Raw genomic sequence first — 22,878 nt, 5'->3', positions numbered from 1 at the left:
CACTATAGCGAGGTCCTTATTATGGTATTATCTCTCATTATCACAAAATCTATATTTGTACCTTTTAAGTTGATTTCATTTTTTTTTTTTTTTTTTTTAATTTTAAATCAACTTGAAAGGCATTTCAGACAAAAATTAAAAACCAGTATTTGCTAATACGTCTATTATAAATCACCACATTATAAAGGACGTTTGTACAGCAAGGGATAGAATGAATGAAAGGTCATTAAAAGAGCATAAAATCCCCAACAACAAACGTTCAGAAATAATGTATCGAGAATAAGCCAGCTATCATAGAAATGACCCTTAACATCTTTTTTCTCTTCAGGACTGTGGACGTGGCTGATAACCTCTTCTCCTAAAGGTGCAAGATCAGGCGTGGAATCTTCGATTGATGCCAACAGTACGCTAACGATTCACCATGTACTGAAGAAAAATGAGTCGTCGTTCCTAATTGTATCCCACCAGAGATGTTTTCTGCATTCTGTAGTAATTGACGGTACTGGCGTCTTGCTGTAAATCTATATACGTGTTTTTTACACCTATTTCACAGTTGTTTAACTGAATAACTAGATGATCGATATGAAAATTGCTAAAATTGAGGAAGAAAACAGTTTCATGTTTTATGAGAATGTTTATTTGATATCCGCCAACAAATATTGATAAATCGTTTGATGTGATTCGTCGAGAAAAACGATTTCATAGCAACGCCAACATTGGTCTGCATTGCAAACCTGTATACGTAACAAACGATATGATTGGTCATACATATTTTACAACAACTATGTGACCATGTGTTGAATATCAATAACACGGATGCTGCAGATTGTAGCGCGGAACTCTGTTGAAACACGGTGCATGTTTATAAAGTTGATGGACAGACACTTGAAGATCATTTGTTGGTGTAGAGTTCCATCCTGCCTGACGAACTACTACCTGGATTTAAGTTGTTGAAGTCATGCAGATACATCAACCCGGCAACCACTTATGGGCACATGTTGCTGTTCAAGTGTTTATCTTAATAGGGACATGTTTGTCCACGGTAAGTCAATTTATATTTACCTCTTAGTTCCTTAGTTTGACATATAAATCTTACATTGTAATAGTGTGTGTTTGATAATGCACTAATTGAAGCACTTAGCTGTGACCTAGATACATATCTAGCTATCCGTATATACTGATATTGATCTCGTAACGAGACCTGAAGATAGTCATTGAATCACCATTCAATTACAGCCATTATTATATCTAAATTATAGGCTGATCTTCTAAAAAAATTATCAATCGCATTATTTTTCTATTTGGTTAAATTCAAATTTACCTGTTCAGTGCAGCTGTTTAATTTTTCTCGGAATACTTGTACAAAATGACATTTGTCATTATTATTTCTAAGAGAAAAAATCAATTTGAATCGTATTAATGGTTTGTTTTGAGACTGCAATTGATTCTCCAATTAAACAGATTCAATTCAAAATTTAAAACATTGTGCTTCGGTTGAGTTGGGCAAAGACTTCATCAGATATATGAAGCAGATTTTGATATTTTTTCTGAATCATGTTTCCACTACGTATCGTACATCATAATGAATGATAAGCTGTGTGTTTTCTATGATTATATTAGCGAGGCCATGAATGTTATAGCAGGAACAGGCATTGCATGACAACTAGATCTATGTGCATTTTGCATTTTGTAATGCAAAACAGGTTGAGAAAGAAAAAAAGAAAAACCATTCAACTTAATATACTAGCTTATAATAGACATATGAGTTTTCGAGATATCTTACAACTTCAAGGAAATCTCTTCCCATTGTCTAGTCCAATCGTTTTATATGTAAATCGCAAAACTTTGTGGTTTACAGATCCAATCGTCCTTATCAGATAACAAACCTATTTCTATGCAATATCTTGTTCCGTTTACATTAATCTTTGTAGTCTAAGTATGGATAGGACACCAAGTTGATCGACAGTTCGACTGCTTGCATGTTCATTTCTTCGTCTGACTATGTTTACTTTGTCGATCTGTTCCATAGTAAACGTCGTCCCATCTTTAATACTGCGCGATATATTTTTTTTTCAATTGCGGAAGGATTTTCTTTGATATGAAGATCATGTAATAGCTAAATACTACATGAACAAATATGTAAGCTTACAGCCTGAAGATTTCAATTTTTCCTGCTGTTAACCTCCCATTCCTTCGCAGTAACATCCATGTTAACTTTCCATTGCTTCACAGTAACAGTCCTGCTTTCTCACATACAATATGCATACTTAAAATTTGTTCTCAATATCATGATTTACCAGATATCACTGTCGATTGCTTACTGATAAACAAACTTTAACCAGGTCGAACTGTGAAGGCTAATAGAATGAGTTAAATGTTTGCGCAAAGACAAGTAAGATATGTACAGTGCACGTTGATATACCTGACATAATCGTTGACTTTTCCCTGGTTGTTCATTAGAGAATGTAGCATGACTTAGATTTGATGGTGCCGTTGATGAAGCTACCCCTTTCTAGAATTCTTGTCGTTATTCCTTGTACTAGAGAACAAAAAGATCAAATACATTAAGACTTTAAAAACGTCTTTCTTAATTTATAACAATTGTGAAACAATTGATATCAACATATATCTATGACGCACGCTGAGAGACCCGGATGGAAACGCACGAAGGGATTTACTGTAGGGGTTGTGGGAGGAAACTGAAGAACATGGGGAAAACCCACATGGTCAAGTAGGTGACTTTTAACGTTTAAGCATCCGATTTGACCAGGTGTTCCGGAAGGGTAGGGTACATACCGCGTCTTCTGCTTCATCGATGATAAGCGTCACTTGATCCTGAGTCAAACCCATGTAATATAAAGATCTGAAAAACTTATTACAACATCGTAGATTTGAGTTTAAATCGCTACATGTATGCCGTATGTCAATTACAAAGTAAATCGATGTCGATTTCGCTACTGAATGACATATTCTAAGATTCCAGATAGTCTAAATACCATGTCTGCTTGACCATTGCATGATATAGTCCAGCGGGCCTGCTAGGGATAGTTTTATGCATAGTGTTACACAATATCGATACGTCGTAACACGGTGAAAAGAAAGGACAGTACCAGCTATCTAAGACCAGTCCGCTCTGTCCGATATCTGCAAACTCTCATACATGTATCTTCTGATTTTGACAAGGTCACGAATTAATTGATTAACCTTCGGTTCCTGACGAGGGCTGACAGGAATGGCAAGGAACAGGAAGCTTACGAGATTAAAAGCAATTTGTGGGGGAAATGATCCAAAATAGAGTTTATCTTACACATCATGGATAAAACAATAGTTTTATTTCAACATTTAACAGATATAACTAATATGAAATAGGTTTGTCTATGACCCTGATTCATATCTAAGGTAAAATTCACGTGTCTGTTTTACACTCCTTACATTTTTTTTTTTTGATAGAAGTATGTTTTCTAAAGACAACTACAGTCAACTTTAGGTTGACATCAATGCATTCACAATGCTATTTGACTCCCTGATATCAAGGATGTCCGACAAAAGGGATCACGTTAAAAGAAAACTTTGAACTGTGAATCTAACCAGAGACAGGATGTGGTGTTGAGTGTTGTTATTGCGTGATTTTTTTTGTATATACATATGTACACAACCATGGTTGATAAATTCAAATCCAACAAAAAGAATACAGACAAAGTAATTCTAACTCAAAATCGATAAAACGAAAGAAAACTATGTTCAAGCTATAAATTGGCATGGAAACCACGGAAAATTGACAAAGAATATAAAACAAGTGTTTCAAAAGGGAAAGCGTCGTCCTAGTTGATTAAATTAAATAAGACTATTTGTTTTATCGGGTCACGATGGGTACAAACATGAACACAGCTCTCCCTTCAAAACACTCAAACATGAACCACATCTTGCACACTTTAACTTATATAAATCACGCTTGTTGGCCCGAATGTCAGCGCGCGAGGGGTGTTACTGTGGGATGAAACCGAAGCACCCGGGGAAACCCACGTGGTCGGCAAGGTGACCCCATACCTTTTCACGTCCGATCGGGGAATCGAACCACGGCCCCCATAAGTGAAAGGCAAGTGTGATACCACTGTACCACCCGACCACCCTGTTGATAGAAAGTTAAAACAGTGCTAAATTATACTGTTTATATTGTGAAGTGTACCTTAATACTATTAATTTGAGATGTGCAATCACATTTTCTGTGGTATTATTGTACGATTCAGTTGCATTTAATACACAAATCACCAATCAAATATCACTGTTCAGAAATAATAAGCCATGTCAATCTAGTTTCATACTATTCACCCTGGCGTTCTAGTGAAGACCACACAGAGACATACATTTTTGTATTGTTTTAGGTATCGTGTCTTCTCGTTATTTGCGAGATGTTTGAGGCAAACAGCCACGACAAGGATGTCGTTTCATGTATATAAATTGCTTATTGTATAAAATGTGACTGGGAAAATGTCTTCTTTGGCGGTTAAGATATATTGTCGACAATCTTGATTTCAATTTAACTCCTACATTGTAGCTTGCAGTAAAAATGCACGTGTACGAACAGTAAAGCAAACGCCGGTGCCGAAACCCAAACTACTGGATTGTATCGTTAATTACCAGTAGTCGCAAAACTCCTTTATTGTCTAATTTCGATCCTGTTATCGAAAGGAATAATTTGATCGATTAATTTATTTTTCTGACCGTAACGAATACTATAAATTTGAAGACATTATTTTGATGCTAACACTTCGCGAGAATAGAGATTCCTTTCACTCTTTGTAAGGTATGCATGAAGTTGGGGGGGGGGGGGGGGGGGGGGGGGGGGGGGGGGTATTTGAATCCCAGCCATGTCAGCTTTTCATGCTTAACCTTAAATCTAGTACCTGGTGTCCCGGCCTAGCAATGTGACAATTGATGATCCCCTAGAGCCTCAGTAACAGGGAGGTGTCTGGGTATCGGATATACACACCAAGTATAAGTTTAGCATACGTAATGAAATAGCGCCAGGAATGTGCAATAACATTGTCAGCCGCTCTTTTTATTTCACCTCGGCAGAAAATCTGGTCGTCCCATGGGTAGTTAACGTGACGCAGGTTATACTTTCATTGGGGTTGTGGTCTGATGTAACAAATGGCAACATGTTCGCCAAGAATTATGGTAAGCGTCGCTTCGAGAACGTTAACCTCCGAAAAAAGCGCAATTCCTTGCAATCATATCATATAGGTGATATTTAATCTAGAAGCACATACCAAAAGAATAGATACTGCATTTGCCAGAAAACTAAATATATCGTTCAACGTATACTCTTAAATAATACACTGCTTTTTAGACATGCCATTTCCAAGCAGTGTATCAGCATATCAAAGCCTAATATATTGGTCTAAAGTTTCCTGGGTTTATCACCTCATGGAACAGCCAATGTCTTATTGCGGCGGGGTCAGCTTGTAGTAGTTGGTGACTACCTAACTGAACAACATACGGAAGGCCCGTCGCATGCCATCGAGAGCAATTATGGTCTGGACCAAGGATACAACCATGACAACATAGACTCATCCGTTCTCGGTATTCTGAAAAACACAAACCGACACGGGTAGGGAGCGTCAAACCACGCACATCTGGTCTACACTTGGAGTTTACGCAGCCGGTGCTCCAACCATCTGCGTTATCCGGTTCCTTCGCGGTCTTAGGAACGAGCGCAGATGCATAGAAACAGAAAAATTAAATAGGAGATCGAAGAACAGAGAAATTGCACTACCAATTTAGTGATTTTAATTATATTTCAATCTACCAAATCAGGATAAGGACTGAAGATGATATTCATATGCTTGTTTTCAATTCGCTACCATTTTACAAAACTTATATCACACGGTTTTCTTCTCCGTCCATGAACGGGAGATAGCTGGACATCGGATTGTTTGATTATACAGTAGAATAATACTATTAGAACAAAACCAAGGTAACAAATACATCAATACTGCCCTAAATCACAACAGTCGTGGTGAACCGTTAAACCCAAACAAACAAACAAACAAAAAGAACAAAACGAAGATACATGGTAGTTAATAAATCAGCATAGTCCTAAATCACAACAGCTGTGATGAGCCGTTAACCCCAAACAAACAAACAAACAAAAAGAACAAAAGGTAACAAATGAATCACTATGGTTCTAAATTCCTAATGACAACCGCAGTGATGAGTCGTTAAACTTAAACAAATAAACAAAAAGAACAAAACCAAGGTAACAAATGAATCAGTATGGTCCTAATGACCACAGCCATGATGGGTCGTTAATCCCGAACAAACAAAAAGAACAAAACCTTATAGTGATACAATATAGGATACGGGGGTTGTCCATTCCTGAAATGATCTGGAAAGTGCATATGAATCTATAGCACAGAAGCATAAGATTTTCATGATATAATGGAATTGTCTTGTTCTCTTCTCAAGATCAAAAGTAACCAATAAGCCTATTCAAAGTAAGATGTCACAATTATTATTCGGTTAATTCCGTGTCCTTAAAATACTTTCATATCATGACAAATATTTCAAGTGAATGACATAATTATTCCTCTGGTTCTAAAGTGATTACTGTTAATTACCTGGTACTCTGGTCTGGCCGAACCAAAAGTAGGTATGTTTGTGTGTTCGTAAAAGAATATTGTATCTCTGTTTTATAGACGTTGAGAGGCTGCCTTGGATGTGGCTTTGTTTTAATTGCTACATTAAAATTCCATTGTATATTGACGCATACAGCTATGCTTATTGGTACTTGGCTAGCTATTAGATTTTAACCATTATGCGTGATTACGCCCGTCATGCGCCTATATCGATATTAAAATCAGAGTTGAATGCACTTAGCTGTGCCAATAAATTGCAATGTATTGAGAAATTCTGCAAACAAAAAAGTGTTTATCAAAGTAGATGCAGAAAAAGAAAACACATCTAACCAATGGCTTGTAACGGATGTAAGTGATGATTGCGGCCGCTACTTCTTTACGCTTTGCGCATCTTTTAATTAAAAAGAGTTTTAATGTATGCCGCAGGTAAAATACATAAACAAACCTTTATATCATGTCGTCTATAATATCAAACAATCAATTTAAACTATAAAGTCGACAGCAGTTCCGCTCTATCACAAGGAGACAAACACAAAACTAATGTCTCCTAAGACACACATACATACACTACACTCATGGATCTCACACACAGGGGAAGCGTCCTTAAATGACAATAGCTTGTGATAGGACGTTAAACAATGCTAACCATCCGTGGGAATACAGATAACACAAGAGACATCACACCCGGCTATCTAATGACTCGAACCCATGAACAATTATCTCGATAGAGGCCGAGGCTAACGGAATTTCCGAAATATTGTTGATTCCGTTTTATTCGTGAAACATGTTGGGTGCTTTTACATGATTTACGAAGAATTAAATTGATGTCATATTTTCTTCAAAAGGGCAGTCAACTGAATTTTAACCATTGGGTATCTAATCAACAATTACCGGACACTATACATTTGACAGAGAGATCTTAGTGTATAGGCAGAATGTACTTCTATCATAAAAGCGCTGGATTGATGTCGATAAGATTATGGTGCAGACAAAATCAATGTGATATGGTATGCATATAACACCTACATTACATTAACCGGTTGTTGGATATTTATTATATCCAACAGGACGTATCTGGTCCTGTGACATTTTGCCGGTGAAAGGTTAATTGGTTAAAAAGAACGACAACTGTGTGTGGCGTAACCACATCAACTTAATTGTTCGAGTTGATCGTTAGGGCTAAAATTTGGCCGAAGCGACTTGAGATTTGATTGTCGACACTGTTAACCTCATGATCTGCAAACATTTTGGCGGTGATATGTTTGAAGAATACACAACGGACATTATCTATCCATTGATTGTGATGTATGGAGCTTAATCTGTACACCTTGTTCCAAACCTGCTGTGTGTTTGATAAAAACAATTTCAGAAGTATGTTTTGCAGTGAGTTGCAAAGCGTCATGGATAATTTGCTCAAACCTTGAAAAATTAATTGGCTTTCTTTGGAAACACAGAAAATAAACAAGAAGTTGAAATTTTCTCACGCTATCTGTCTATAGCAATTTCAACAACGAATGATCATTTCGTTGTTGTGTTGATAGCACTCTCAGGACCAACGTTTGCCATAACACGTCCTTGTAATCAGAGATTCCAGGCGACAACCAGCTCTTTCTCTATGAGTCCTGGTTATGTGGGTAGAATGACGTCATTCGTTACATCCGTGTATTATTTTATCATTAAGGCAGCGTGCGCCGTACAATATTTTCACTGATTTACGTTGCCTTATTCAAGGACAACATATTTAACTAATTATTTACAAAAAATATTTGGTACCTCGGCAACTAGCGGATGCTGATAGCTACACAATTAAAGCAAATTAGTTTGCTGGTTTTATCACCCCGTGAACAGCCAGGGTCATTTGAAGGCCGGGTCGCCTTGTAGTAGTTGGTGACTACCTCACTGAACAACATACGGGAGGCCCATCGCATGTCATTCACAGCAATAGGGAGAAGTGTCTTGCTCAAGGACACAGCCATGACGGTACAGACCGTTCCGTTTCTTAGCTTTCGGTGAATCCGACGCGGTTAAGAAGCGTCGAACCACGCGCCAAGGACCTTCACCTGAGGTTACGTGGTCAGCACCCTAACCGACTGAGCTGTCGCGGACGTCTGTTGAATAAAGAGGAATTCTGGAAAGCTTCACAAATAATTCAACATTTTAATGGTTTAATGTTTAATCCCATTTTTCACTTTCCTGTGAGAAACGGATCTATTTAAAATTAAAGTGTACCTCGTTTGTTTTGATTTTTCATGTCGCCACCCACAACTTAAGCAGCAAGAAAACTGTCGATAGTCGTTGGAGACCTCAAGTGCCAATTATTGCGCCATATTCAACACACATTAAGTTAGAAAAATGTTGACAATGCAAAGGACAACATGAATGAAGCAGAGGACAATGACACCACGCATAGCACGCATGCATGCGGAAAATATAAGCAGTTATGGTGTTTTCAAAGAAAGGAAATGTCCAGGATAGAATAAAAGGTTATTTAGTATCCCAAACGATATGTTAAAGGGTCTGTGCTAAAATACGCCAGGGATGAGTTACGTGAAGTTTCTCGCGCATGGCAGGTAATCGTGGACAAATCCGTCTGGATATGACGTTAATCCCATTGTAAATGCCACACGCCAGACATGTAGGTTGATTGTGATTTTTCACCTTTTGTCGAATCGTTATGCAGCTTCACGCGTAAGATGTATAGATATGTCATTCATCGTCCTTTTATTGAAGGGAAGACGATTCTGTTTCATTAAGACTTGATTAGACATCTCAATACGGCACTGATGTGTCTGTCCAGCTATCTTTGTACGCCAGATATCGAGTCCTTGACTATATTATATGTGAGATGCTCCCATTGACAGATCACGTAATGTACGTTTAACATTCGTATGTGGATCCTTAAAGGTTCTGTATGGTTGTGTTTGGAAATGTAGTAGCTAGGACTATGGTCTAGTTGCGTCTGATATGATAATTAAGTATTGCTCAAGTAAGTCTATGAACAAACACTTGATGTAAAATTACAACAGTATAAAAAGTGACATATATAATAATTTACAGTATTTCGTTGCATTGGAATTGCTATATATGGCAGTACATTAATTGGTCACATGTACACTGATGACACAGTAATTAATTGATAGTTATTATTACACTGATGACACATTAATTAATTGATAGTTATTATTACACTGATGACACGGTAGTTAATTGATAGTTGTTATCACACTGATAACACGGTAGTACATTAATGGATGTTATCACACTGATATCACGGTAGTATATTAATGGGTACATTAATGGGTGTTATCACACTGATAACACGGTAGTATATTAATGGGCGTTATCACACTGATAACACGGTAGTACATTAATGGGTGTTATCACACTGATAACACGGTAGTACATTAATGGGTGTTATCACACTGATAACACGGTAGTATATTAATGGGTGTTATCACACTGATAACACGGTAGTACATTAATGGGCGTTATCACACTGATAACACGGTAGTATATTAATGGGCGTTATCACACTGATAACACGGTAGTACATTAATGGGTGTTATCACACTGATAACACGGTAGTACATTAATGGGTGTTATCATATTGATATCACGGTAGTACATTAATGGGTGTTATCACACTGATAACACGGTAGTACATTAATGGGTGTTATCACACTGATAACACGGTAGTATGAATTGGGTTTTCTTTAACTGACAACGGGACGCATGACTTTGAAATTGGTGCGATGACGATGATGAAAGAATGGCTTCATTCTTCTTTTGTACTATACCGGGTTTCAAACCAATTGTACTTGTCATTCGATCAACTTGATGATAACGTGTTTTAAACAAAATGTATATATTAAAAACATTTATTATCTAAACAATATAGCAGTAGAAATAACGGAATGTGGCTTCAAATGTTTTTTTATCTCTTTGCTTTTATTTCAATCTCCGGCGTCTTATGACACGACTAAAATGAACTGATAGCGATGGTAGTTTCCAAATAAGTAAGAAAAATGGAGAAAGAAAAAAGAGGCGATTTTTACCCTGATCATGTCACGCATTAGGCCTGTCACGAATCTTGCCCTCTGGGATGAGATATCTTTCCCATTAAAAATCAAGGAAATAATTTATTTATCATGATATGCGTAGTAAGTCCCAAACTTTGAATGAATCAGATCATGAAACGTAGACATCCCTAGAGAATGATACAGAGATAGTTTGATTGCATTTCACCTTAGACCTTCCAACTGCATCACATGGATGGAGAAACAGATAACGTTATTTTATACCAAACACATTAACACACTACTCCAATGGCGCTGTTTGGCTGTTCATTTCAACAGAGCTGACAGTGATGAATTCTTCCTCTTTGTCTGTCACACTTTTGTGCAGTAGAAACAATGATAAATGTCAGACAATCTACACGTAGATTGTTTTAAAATAGAATACCCTCCGTATCGGCAGAAGTTTACTTTATTTCTCAAGAACCATGGCTTTCGTAGCCTATACTCTTGTGGCAGTAGCCGAGAACATAATTAAGCGACTTCTGGAGCGCATATTGAATATCAACGTTATTTATGTATGCTCCACATAAAACTAAAAGCTATGATTGAATTGAAAAAGGCCATCTGATACAAGATGACAATTTATTATAGAAACAAAGAAATTACATTGTATTATAGACACATAGAAATTATTATCATCAGAAATATTTTGAAAGGCTCATAAGATGGCTATAATTCAGCATCAGTATTAGAACAGACTACAAATTGTATGACAATTTATATCCTTAGGTGGATATTCGACAGAATTACGCCACACAGCAAACAAGCATTGTGCCACCAAAGCCTGTCATACGATTACGTTATTGTTGGACTCCTGAAGGTCGGGATGTCCTGTTCAGGGGCCATTGGGAACAAGGTCCATTGGGAACAGGGGCCATTGGGAACAAGGTCCATTGGGAACAAGGTCCATTGGGAACAGGGGCCATTCGGAACAAGGTCCATTGGGAACAGGGGCCATTCGGAACAAGGTCCATTGGGAATAGGGGCCATTGGGAAGCCCGCTGTATCGTGGAAGGCGAGAGGGGGTTGGAAGCGTGTCTACCGAGGAAAAGATATTTTCTTCATTGCCTTCTGTTGCCATTGGATCATTATATTCTTTCTCTCATGTATTTCACTTTATTTTCCCGTCTGCTCTTTTAAATGTTATTGTTTTCTTCTTTTTTTTGTCTCCTTGACACCTGTCCTCATATACCCTGATGGTTTTGTCTCCTTGACACCCGTTCTCATATACCCTGATGGTTGGTGTCTCCTTGACACCCGTCCTCATATACCCTGATGATTGGTGTCTCCTTGACACCCGTCCTCATATACCCTGATGGTTGGTGTCTCCTTGACACCCGTCCTCATATACCCTGATGGTTGGTGTCTCCTTGACACCCGTCCTCATATACCTTGATGGTTGGTGTCTCCTTTGCACCCGTCCTCATATACCCTGATGGTTGGTGTCTCCTTGACACCCGTCCTCATATACCCTGATGGTTGGTGTTTCCTTGACACCCGTCCTCATATACCCTGATGGTTGGTATTTCCTGGACACTCGTCTCCATAAACCTTGGCAGCTGGTGTCTTCTTGACAATCTACAGTTTTTATCTTTAAGTATAATGAAGATATACAGGGTCCCATGCCTGTTAAAATAACGTACATATATAGGGTTTCCTACATGTAATAGATAATGTAGATATCCAGGACTTCCTATCTGTATAGACAATGTATAAATTGATATCTACAGTTTTTACCTTTAGAAATATTAAAGATGTGCAGGTCCCCTGCCTGTATGAATAATCTAGATACATGTATATAGGGTTTCCTACCTGTTAAGTTAATAAAGAAATCCAAGGTTTCCTACCTGTAAAGATCATGTAGAAATATTGGTTTGCTAACTGTACATTGTATATGCTATAGACAGTCAGTGTTTTCTACATGAATCTGTAAAGGTAATGTAAATACATGTACCTAGAGTTCCATACGTGTACAGAAAATGTAGATATCCATAGACACCGACATTTATAGATAATGTAGGTATCCAGAGTTTCCTGCCTGTACAAATCATGTAGACAGTCAGGTTCTTTCTTTATGTGAAGATAATGTACGAAGATATCCAGGGTTTTCCTATCTGTATAGATAATGTAGATATCCAGGGTTTCCTACCTGTATAGATAATGTAGATATCCAGGATTTCCTATCAGTATAGATAATGTAGATATCCAGGGTTTTCCTATCTGTATAGATAATGTGGATACCCAGGGTTACCTATCTGTATAGATAATGTAGATATCCAGGGTTTCCTACCTGTATAGATAATGTAGATATCCAGGATTTCCTATCAGTATAGATAATGTAGATATCCAGGGTTTTCCTATCAGTATAGATAATGTAGATATCCAGGGTTTTCCTATCTGTATAGATAATGTAGATATCCAGGGTTTCCTATCTGTATAGATAATGTAGATATCCAGGGTTTCCTATCTGTATAGATAATGTAGATATCCAGGGTTTTCCTATCTGTATAGATAATGTAGATATCCAGGGTTTCTACCTGTATAGATAATGTAGATATCCAGGGTTTCCTATCTGTATAGATAATGTAGATATCCAGGGTTTCCTATCTGTATTGATACTGTTGATATCCAGGGTTTTCCTATCTGTATAGATAGTGTAGATATCCAGGGTTTCCTACCTGTATAGATACTGTTGATATCCAGGGTTTCCTACCTGTATAGATAATGTAGATAGCCAGGGTTTCCTATCTGTATAGATAATGTAGATATCCAGGGTTTGCGATCTTTAAATATAATGTAGATATCCAGGGTTTTCCTATCAGTATAGATAATGTAGATATCCGGGGTTTTCCTATCTGTATAGATAATGTAGATACCCAGGGTTACCTACCTGTATAGATAATGTAGATATCCAGGGTTTCCTGTCTGTATAGATAATGTAGATATCCAGGTTTTCCAATCTGTATAGATAATGTAGATATCCAGGGTTTCTTATCTGTATAGATAATGTAGATATCCAGGGTTTCCTATCTGTATAGATAATGTAGATATCAAGGGTTTCCTATCTGTATAGATAATGTAGATATCCAGGGTTTCCTATCTGTATAAATAATGTAGATATCAAGGGTTTCCTATCTGTATAGATAATGTATAATGTAGATATCCATGGTTTCCTATCTGTATAGATAATGTAGATATCCAGGGTTTCTTATCTGTATAGATAATGTAGATATCAAGGGTTTCCTATCTTCATAGATGATGTAGATATCCAGGGTTTCCAATCTGTATAGATAATGTAGATATCCAGGGTTTCCTATCTGTATAGATAATGTAGATATCCAGGGTTTCCTATCTGTATAAATAATGTAGATATCAAGGGTTTCCTATCTGTATAGATAATGTATAATGTAGATATCCATGGTTTCCTACCTGTATAGATAATGTAGATATCCAGGGTTTTCCTATCTGTATAGATAATGTAGATATCCGGGGTTTCCTATATGTATAGATAATGTAGATATCCAGGGTTTTCCTATCTGTATAGATAATGTAGATATCCAGGGTTTCCTATCTGTATAGATAATGTAGATATCCAGGGTTTCCTATCTGTATAGATAATGTAGATATCCAGGGTTTCCTATCAGTATAGATAATGTAGATATCCAGGGTTTCCAATCTGTATAGATAATGTAGATATCCAGGGTTTGCGATCTTTAAATATAATGTAGATATCCTGGGTTTCCCATCTGTATAGATAATGTAGATATCCAGGGTTTCCTATCTGTATAGATAATGTAGATATCCAGGGTTTTCCTATCTGTATAGATAATATAGATATCCATGGTTTCCTACCTGTATTGATAATGTAGATATCCAAGGTTTCCTATCTGTATAGATAATGTAGATATCAAGGCTTTCCTATCTGTATAGATAATGTAGATATCCAGGGTTTTCCTATCTGTATAGATAATGTAGATATCCAGGGTTTTCTATCAGTAAAGATAATGTAGATATCCATGGTTTCCTATCTATAAAGATAATGTAGATACCCGGGATTTTCCAATCTGTATTGATAATGTAGATATCCAGGGTTTGCGATCTTTAAACATAATGTAGATATCCAGGGTTTGCGATCTTTAAACAGATAATGTAGATACCCAGTGTTTCCTTTCTTTATAGATAATATAGATATCCATGGTTTCCTACCTGTATAGATAATGTAGATATCCAGGGTTTCCTATCAGTATAGATAATGTAGATATCCAGGGTTTCCTATCAGTATAGATAATGTAGATATCCAGGGTTTTCCTATCTGTATAGATAATGTGGATACCCAGGGTTACCTTTCTGTATAGATAATGTAGATATCCAGGGTTTTCCTATCTGTATAGATAATGTAGATATCCAGGGTTTTCCTATCTGTATAGATAATGTAGATATCCGGGGTTTCCTATATGTATAGATAATGTAGATATCCAGGGTTTTACTATCTGTATAGATAATGTAGATATCCAGGGTTTCCTATCTGTATAGATAATGTAGATATCCAGGGTTTCCTATCTGTATAGATAATGTAGATATCCAGGGTTTCCTATCAGTATAGATAATGTAGATATCCAGGGTTTTCCTATCTGTATAGATAATGTGGATACCCAGGGTTACCTATCTGTATAGATAATGTAGATATCAAGGGTTTCCTATCTGTATAGATAATGTAGATATCCAGGGTTTTCCTATCTGTATAGATAATGTGGATACCCAGGGTTACCTATCTGTATAGATAATGTAGATATCCAGGGTTTCCTATCTGTAAACATAATGTAGATATCCAGGGTTTTCCTATCTGTATAGATAATGTAGATATCCAAGGTTTCCAATCTGTATAGATAATGTAGATATCCAAGGTTTCCAATCTGTATAGATAATGTAGATATCCAGGGTTTCCTATCTGTATAGATAATGTAGATATCCAGGGTTTCCTATCTGTATAGATAATGTAGATATCAAGGGTTTCCTATCTGTATAGATAATGTAGATACCCGGGATTTCCTATCTGTATAGATAGTGTAGATATCCATGGTTTCCTATCTGTATTGATAATGTAGATATCCAGGGTTTTCCTATGTGTATAGATAATGTAGATATCCAGGGTTTCTTATATTTGAAGATAAGTTATCCAGGATTTTATATACAGATATCCATAATCTCACCTCCTTACTTTACAAGTAATATCTATAGCTAGGGTTTGCGATCTTTATTGATAATGTAGATGCTTTTCCTTTCACAAAACAATACGTTGCATGTCGTAACTGACTTCAGATCCGGATTACTAGACATTTGACTATCACATTGAACTTCCTTGTCTAACGTAGACAATAAAGCACAAGGATTCGTTAATAGCAGTCATATAGCGATAGTCTAACGTCTGTTGTCTGAATAGATATTGATATATCAATTTCTCTAACAGACGGTGTTATATCACAGTATATTTACAGTCTCGCGTGAGGTGAGGTGGTGTCAATACAAAAACCTGTATGTCTGTATCTCAAGTACATCTTCGGAAGTCTGGCTTGAATATGAATGTTCGTCTGTTATTATGACTCCAGTTAGCTGATAATTTCAAAATCCATCCTGGGCAAAGAATATCACAGCTAAGCATAAAAGAATTATAGAAAAATACTGCCGTCGATAAAATGATTTGAATTTTAATCCCCTAATAATAACTTTTGATAACTGTTCTTCAAACGATCGCGTTTTTTTTGTAGCGTGACGTCACGGACATTTATACTGCAACAACGCGTAAAGCGGTCACCTTATTTTAAATGCGTTTATGTAAATTTCTGTCTTTATCGCCACAGAAACCTGACATTGAATAATTTTTCTTATACTAAATGTACATATCGGAATGCAAAAGCACTATATGTTATCTAATAGGAAAAAAGTTTGTTAATCCGAATGTTATTTAAGGCAATTAAATTTATTCAATTTTTAACATTTTCACATACAAACTCAAAATTACAAGTTTCGAATAAGAAGGACTACATGAACGTTTTTAAATGGTGGTCGGGTGGCACAGCGGTTACCCACACTCCTTTCATCTAAGCGGCCGGGGTTCGATTCTCCGATCGGACGTGAACAGGTAAAATATCGAAATATTCTGTCATACGAGTGAAATATATGTTATATTTAACAGGAAACCATTCAATTTTCTTTAGCGTAAGAAAGTGCGGGAATCAGTAATGACGTCATTTCTTTGTGACGTTACTCCACGTCAACTTGACGGCGCCATTTTGAAAGGACTGCTCAACGCAATTTAAGCGTTTTCTGCTGTTATAGGAGAATCTGTGCAAGAATAGCTAACGTTAAGGGAGTATTTTGTCAAAAACTAGTCTGAAAATTTCAGAAATACAGCAAAATAACCAATTTCATCTATCTCCACTGCGGTTGGAAAAATCGGCAAGTTTCAACGAGGTGAATACAAAGGTCCGCTCTGATTGGTCAAAAACGGAAAACTTATATTTTCACTGCAAAATCTTATATTTTCACTGCTCATTGCAAATGGAAGATGTACATTATTTGTAAAAATTGCATTTTGATGATGTATGCATTAAAATTGTTACGCATACTTTGACAACCCTCGTATGTAACCTGAACACCTTGTCACCATAGATTTCCTATTTAAAGCTGTTCTGTAGGTAGAATTGTACTTGCTGACCCACTGCATGATCGTAGAGGCGACTAAATTTGGTGTCTAATATATTCTCTTCTTTCTCTTCTACTTTTTTCTTCCTAATGTCTCCATTGACAATGCCTCACCTTTGGCTAGGTGTTGAACGTTCGCCCTTGTGAGAGAGGTCAATGGTTCTGCTCTCCCTGTTTAAGACATTTTTGAGTGGGACGACTGCTTAGCCCGCTGTCACAGTGAGGTGTCCTGCATGCTGTAGACAGTATGCTTCAGTGAGGTAGCGTTATAAAGGCGGCATCAGCTTTACGCTATCATAAGGAAATAAACGCACCAAAAATACACCACATTTATGCATCTCGTTCGCAGGGGAGGTCGTCCTTAAATTACCATTGTTGTTAATAGAACGTCACACAATACCAATTTACCAGATATTCCAGACAAGTTAGGATTCCGTCATATCAAGGAATCTAATTTTATATTGGCCGGGAATATTTTTACCAATCTTTGTTAACAGAAACTGACCACAGAGAGGAAACATTGATGCTGACAAAGCGTTTAAAAGCCATTTCAAAGGGTTTCTAGAAGAAACTTAGCGGAATGTTGATTTCATTGTCATATCGAAAATGGAGACATGAGTGATTATGTCATATGAAATTTATTATTTGCTATACCACGTGCTTCTAGCATAATTCCACAATTTTCACTCTACAAATGTTCATAGACAATTGTGCAAAATCATATTTGGATCATTGTAAAAAAGAACCTCTTAATGACGTCACAGAAGTGTTTTTCACGCGTGTCTTGCGATAGATCTACATTATGAAAGATCGTAGTACATGGTAGAACTAGTCAGTTAAACAGAGGTTACACAACGTGTGGTTGTGGATATGGAATTTATTTTACACGAGTAAGTTATTTTTTAAAAGTTACAAAAGACAAGAGCTTTAGCGAGTGTCTTTTGCAACTTTTAAAAAATAACTTACTCGTGTGAAATAAATTCCATATCCAACAATCACGAGTCGTGTGACCTGTTTCTACCACAATAATATCGGCTTGAATCAAAGGGAAACGTGGTCAAGTATAATTTCGCGTATGCAAATAGAGTGTACCGGTGACATCCGGGATCCGGTGATGTGACGTCATTCGATTATTGATGACGTCAATAACAACTGCAGCTTTGGTCAAAGTTCGAATTATTGACCAATCAAAAGACCGGAAGGTCATATACCACTAGTGGTAGATAACATACATATGTATCAAACAGTTGGCACATTTATACAATGGCTTGAGAGTGGAATAACACCGCGTATTGTGGTAGAAGTGATAATACACAATAGTGTTTAATATATTTCATCGGCCATTTGTCCGATCGTACTTATCACCGAGAGGCTATACTTAAGCGAACTTATCTACGTATGTGTCAACTGTTACGTCACTATCTCACGGTTAATCTGTAATACAAACACTTCAACTCCCGCCAGCTATCGTACACTGCATCTTGTTGTCCTCGCTGACGTCACTCAGTAATTGAGAAATATTGATATTCATTCTTTGGCGAATTCAGTAATAAAATACTGTTTTCTGTTGTTCAAATATCACCTCCGGAGTTGTAATTCCCTATTAAATTATACTGAATAGGAATTTATGGATCAATCAATAAAATTTCGTCCCGCATTTGGGTTTAAAATGAGCAGCAAGATATGTCTTTCCAACTGAAAATGTCCATGTGCATTACCTTGCGGATAGGCAATGACTTTCAAGGACATACTTATATCTATCACATACAATGTAGCCTGGACAGACTGCTCAAACTTAATCCATGTCGCCTGTCATCTAGGGACAGTGACGGTGGATTCGTCGAGCGGATCTGCCGCGAACCCGCCGCAAACTCGCCGCGAATGTCGGTGCTAGCACCCCGCGAACATCCCGCGTTTTCGAGCGACAGGGTTTTTAATTTTCCGCTCCCGCAGGGTTTGAGTACCAAATTAACCTCCCAGTGCTGTAACTGGCCAGTTCTACAATATATTAATATATGACATCACATGACTGTCTCTGTAGAGAAACAACACACCTTCGGGACTCGAAATTCTCATGTGTTCACTTCTATTCTCATAAATGTAAGCTGTTTGATAAACTGAATCCTACACTCGTGTCTATGTCAGCATTTTTTTGTTTTTTTTTGTTTTGCAAACTCGTTCATTAATGCCATATTCTGCCACTTTGCACATTGCCCGTGGCATATAAGATCATTGAACTCGTTAAATAAATTCCATAAGACATAGTCACTTATGTAAGATCCTGTATATTATATACTGTATGTAACAATAAAGTTATATGCGAAAATGCAAGTGGCAAAATAATGCTGCTTACAGAATTGTAATGATATAGATAGTGGTAAAGAGAAGAAAAGTATTAAAGTAAGAGGGAATATATTACACCACCAACGTTTGTCTTAGCTGTCTTTATACACTATAATATTAACATTCTGTGTGACAATGTATATACGCATGCAGACTACAATTTAGCAGTGATTCGGTCAGTGTAGGAATACAGAAGTGCCCTGGGTAAACAAACATGGCTACAGGTCACCGTAACAACAGCTGCATCATTTGTATTTATACTGGTCTAGATTTAGCGACATGTGAACAATTAATCACATAGTTACTTGAATATGTGTAAACCATGCATCAAAAATAAATGATACAATCCCTGTGTTGTCAATGTAAAATTGTAACAAAAACGAATGGTCCAAAATAGCACCCTGTTGGACACAGTATTCGTAATCATCAATGGAACTACCCACTTCGAATATTCCACGAAAAGGTCAACGCGACAGGTCATTCTGGTTTGACTATAGATTTGATAAGACGAAATAAGTTATTTTGTCGGATATCCGAGCTGTGCTAGGAATCGGACTTGCTGACGTCAGTGTATCAGTACGCGGTAAACGTTCTTTAGGTTCCGGTTAAGAAAATGTTAATAGAAGGTTTGAACTGTTTTCAAATGGTAGTTTACAGTCGATATGAATCCAATTTGGGTGACAGATAAAGAGAATGTCATCAATTAATTATACTTGCTTATAAGTCAACGTAGGTTCAAGTTATTTAATTTGACAGTTGAAAACCTATACCTCTTAAATCATCTAGATTTGATTGAAAATATTGTTTCGGGAAAAAATTACAAGAAACAAAACCTTCTCAGACCGTTTGAACAAAGTCACAATCTAGCAATTCAGGATATAATCCATCTTAGATCTTCCCACATAGTGGGGCGCTCTGCCCCTACACCAGACTTGGTGGCAGGGCCAGAGGAAACTCGGGCTAGATCTATCTAAGGATGCTCCTTGAACCAAAATTTCTACATCCTGTGAAGATAGATTCGGTCATTTAAATGGTCCTTTGTTGGCATTGCAAATTTGTTTTATTGCATGGATTTATTCACTACAAAGTTGAGCTCTTTAGCACAAAACAATTACTGTTATCAATATACCACTACACTGATGTGATAAAAACCCGTGAACTACATGCAAGAAAACCACAAGCATTCCAGTGAAATATTACGCGTATATAATTGACAGATAAAAAGCTCACACGATGAGACATACCTTCTCTTTCTATCTATTTGTAGACCTCGGTATATTTAGCCTTAGCTTATTTTGATAAGCCTGAAAGGTTATCTCAATCCCGGCGCCAATTAACCGATTCAGACATACCGCTGTGTCAATAGTTTCATACGCTTTGGTTCCATATGCATACTGTCAGAGATGTAGATTTCGCGAGTTTTTTTTTCGTCACAATTACATGCATGCGGGTTTTATTGATTCAAAACAAAATTCCAAAACATTTCATACTGTATATTTGGTAATATACGCGGGGCATTTAATTAGCTATATTCACGGTTATGTACGGTTAGCTAAGATAAAACACCCAGCTAATATGTATACATGGACTATTCATATCCATTTAGTTACTTGTTTACTGGGATTTTGGCTCAGGGATGTGCTCGAAATTTAATCTCCGAGAACTAGTAAGTCCCGTATTTTAAAGAAATATATTTTAATTAACTCATTTGTCATTCTACCGGGAGAACGTTAAATACATGTATATTTTAAGTAGACAGACCTCTGTACCTCTGCCATGCCAGGGCATTTAAAATTTCGTCTAAGAAAACCCTTTGGACCACAAAATATTTCGTGAGCACGTGGTCTCAAAATCCGATAAGATTTGAAATCAAACCTCGAATTTGTGCTGGCGTTTGATATGTATAAGAAATTTTCATTTTTCTTCCGCCGCAAGTAAACTTATTTTTTTGACACATAATTGTTTCATGGAATTTACCCAATACAGACGGAAAAAGAGGAAAAACACAAACTGGTCCCGTGTTTTCATCTTCATTGTTTGTCTTTTGATTGCAATGTGCTACAAATGTGTTCTAGTTTCGTAAATTCAACACTGATTATCATAATTGTTCTTTGATTTTTTTCTATTAACACGAATGATCATTACATCAACATCGCAAATTAACCTGAATGATTCAAATGCATTTGAGATCGAACAATTTTATTGCTGCAAATAATTAATACTGAACCTTTATATTTTCATATAATTGGCGTGCTGGGCGTTTCGTTGTAATAAAATGGGTTAAGACTCATGTGGTTTACAAAACAGCAATAACTGGTGCATTTTCCTGGTCGATTTGACAACTAACTCCAGAGAGAACAAACATCTATCATTTAAAACGATATTCTGCACCGGTTGCGACATTTCTGGCTGTTTTGTACCTTTTGAGTCCTCTTTCTCTAATGACGGTTAAAACTATTGACATCTTTTCTTATTATCTTTCTTATAACTACACAAAGTGTACTCTGTTCACTTATAACTTCTGCTGGGATCGTTATTTCATTGCTTTGTAAGGCTTATGTGTTATGCATGTCGAATTTAAAACGTACACAAATATTTCATATACTGTTCGGCTAGTACAAAACAAAGATGTCGAAATCAGGGCCACGCAAATCGATCTTGCGAGATTTACAAATAATTTCTACAAACCAATATTGTTGTTTATCAGAAGTGTAAAATTTCTTTAAGAACATAAGCAGATGTTTTTGAGTATTTTTTTTATTTAAAAAAAGCAAATAAATTCGAAATCGGTGGTTAAACGTATGTCGCTTACATCAAACGCATGGAAACTACGTTATCTCGACAGAAAAGAAAAAAGGTTGTGATTTTTTGTTTTGTTTTTTTTACTTTAAATATTACGCGAGAAAAGAGATTTCTGTATGTTGGAAATCAGTAATTAATTATTAGCGATATAGTGATAATGAATTGGCAGAAAACAATTCCCAATCTCCTTAATTACTATTATGGCAGTGAAAACAACACAACGTCAGGTGGGTTTTTCAATTCAGGTATACATACACCTTAACATGTGTTTTCTTTGATAACTAAAATGTAGATATCGTAGATCGTATGACTTCAAT

At 36.7% G+C, this 22,878-nt stretch overlaps 1 protein-coding gene across 3 annotated transcripts in view; it reads left to right on the top strand.

The window, feature by feature from the left end:
• The window catches only part of LOC117344348 (secretin receptor-like), a 118,965-nt gene that overhangs the window by 11,319 nt on the left and 84,768 nt on the right, over nt 1–22,878 (top strand). For all 3 annotated transcript variants that reach the window (XR_004536151.1, XM_033907088.1, XM_033907087.1), the window contains exon 2: nt 329–1,042. Coding sequence is in view for 2 of the 3 variants with exons in the window: in XM_033907088.1 (XP_033762979.1) it covers nt 959–1,042 (84 nt within the window). In the remaining variant the exon portion in view is untranslated. The remainder of the gene's footprint in view (nt 1–328; nt 1,043–22,878) is intronic.

This window comes from Pecten maximus, chromosome 15 (genome assembly GCF_902652985.1).
Source record: "Pecten maximus chromosome 15, xPecMax1.1, whole genome shotgun sequence".
Lineage (NCBI taxonomy): Eukaryota > Metazoa > Mollusca > Bivalvia > Pectinida > Pectinidae > Pecten > Pecten maximus.
The sequence above is the reverse complement of the archived record's forward strand: the minus strand, read 5'-3'. Positions and strand labels throughout refer to the sequence as shown.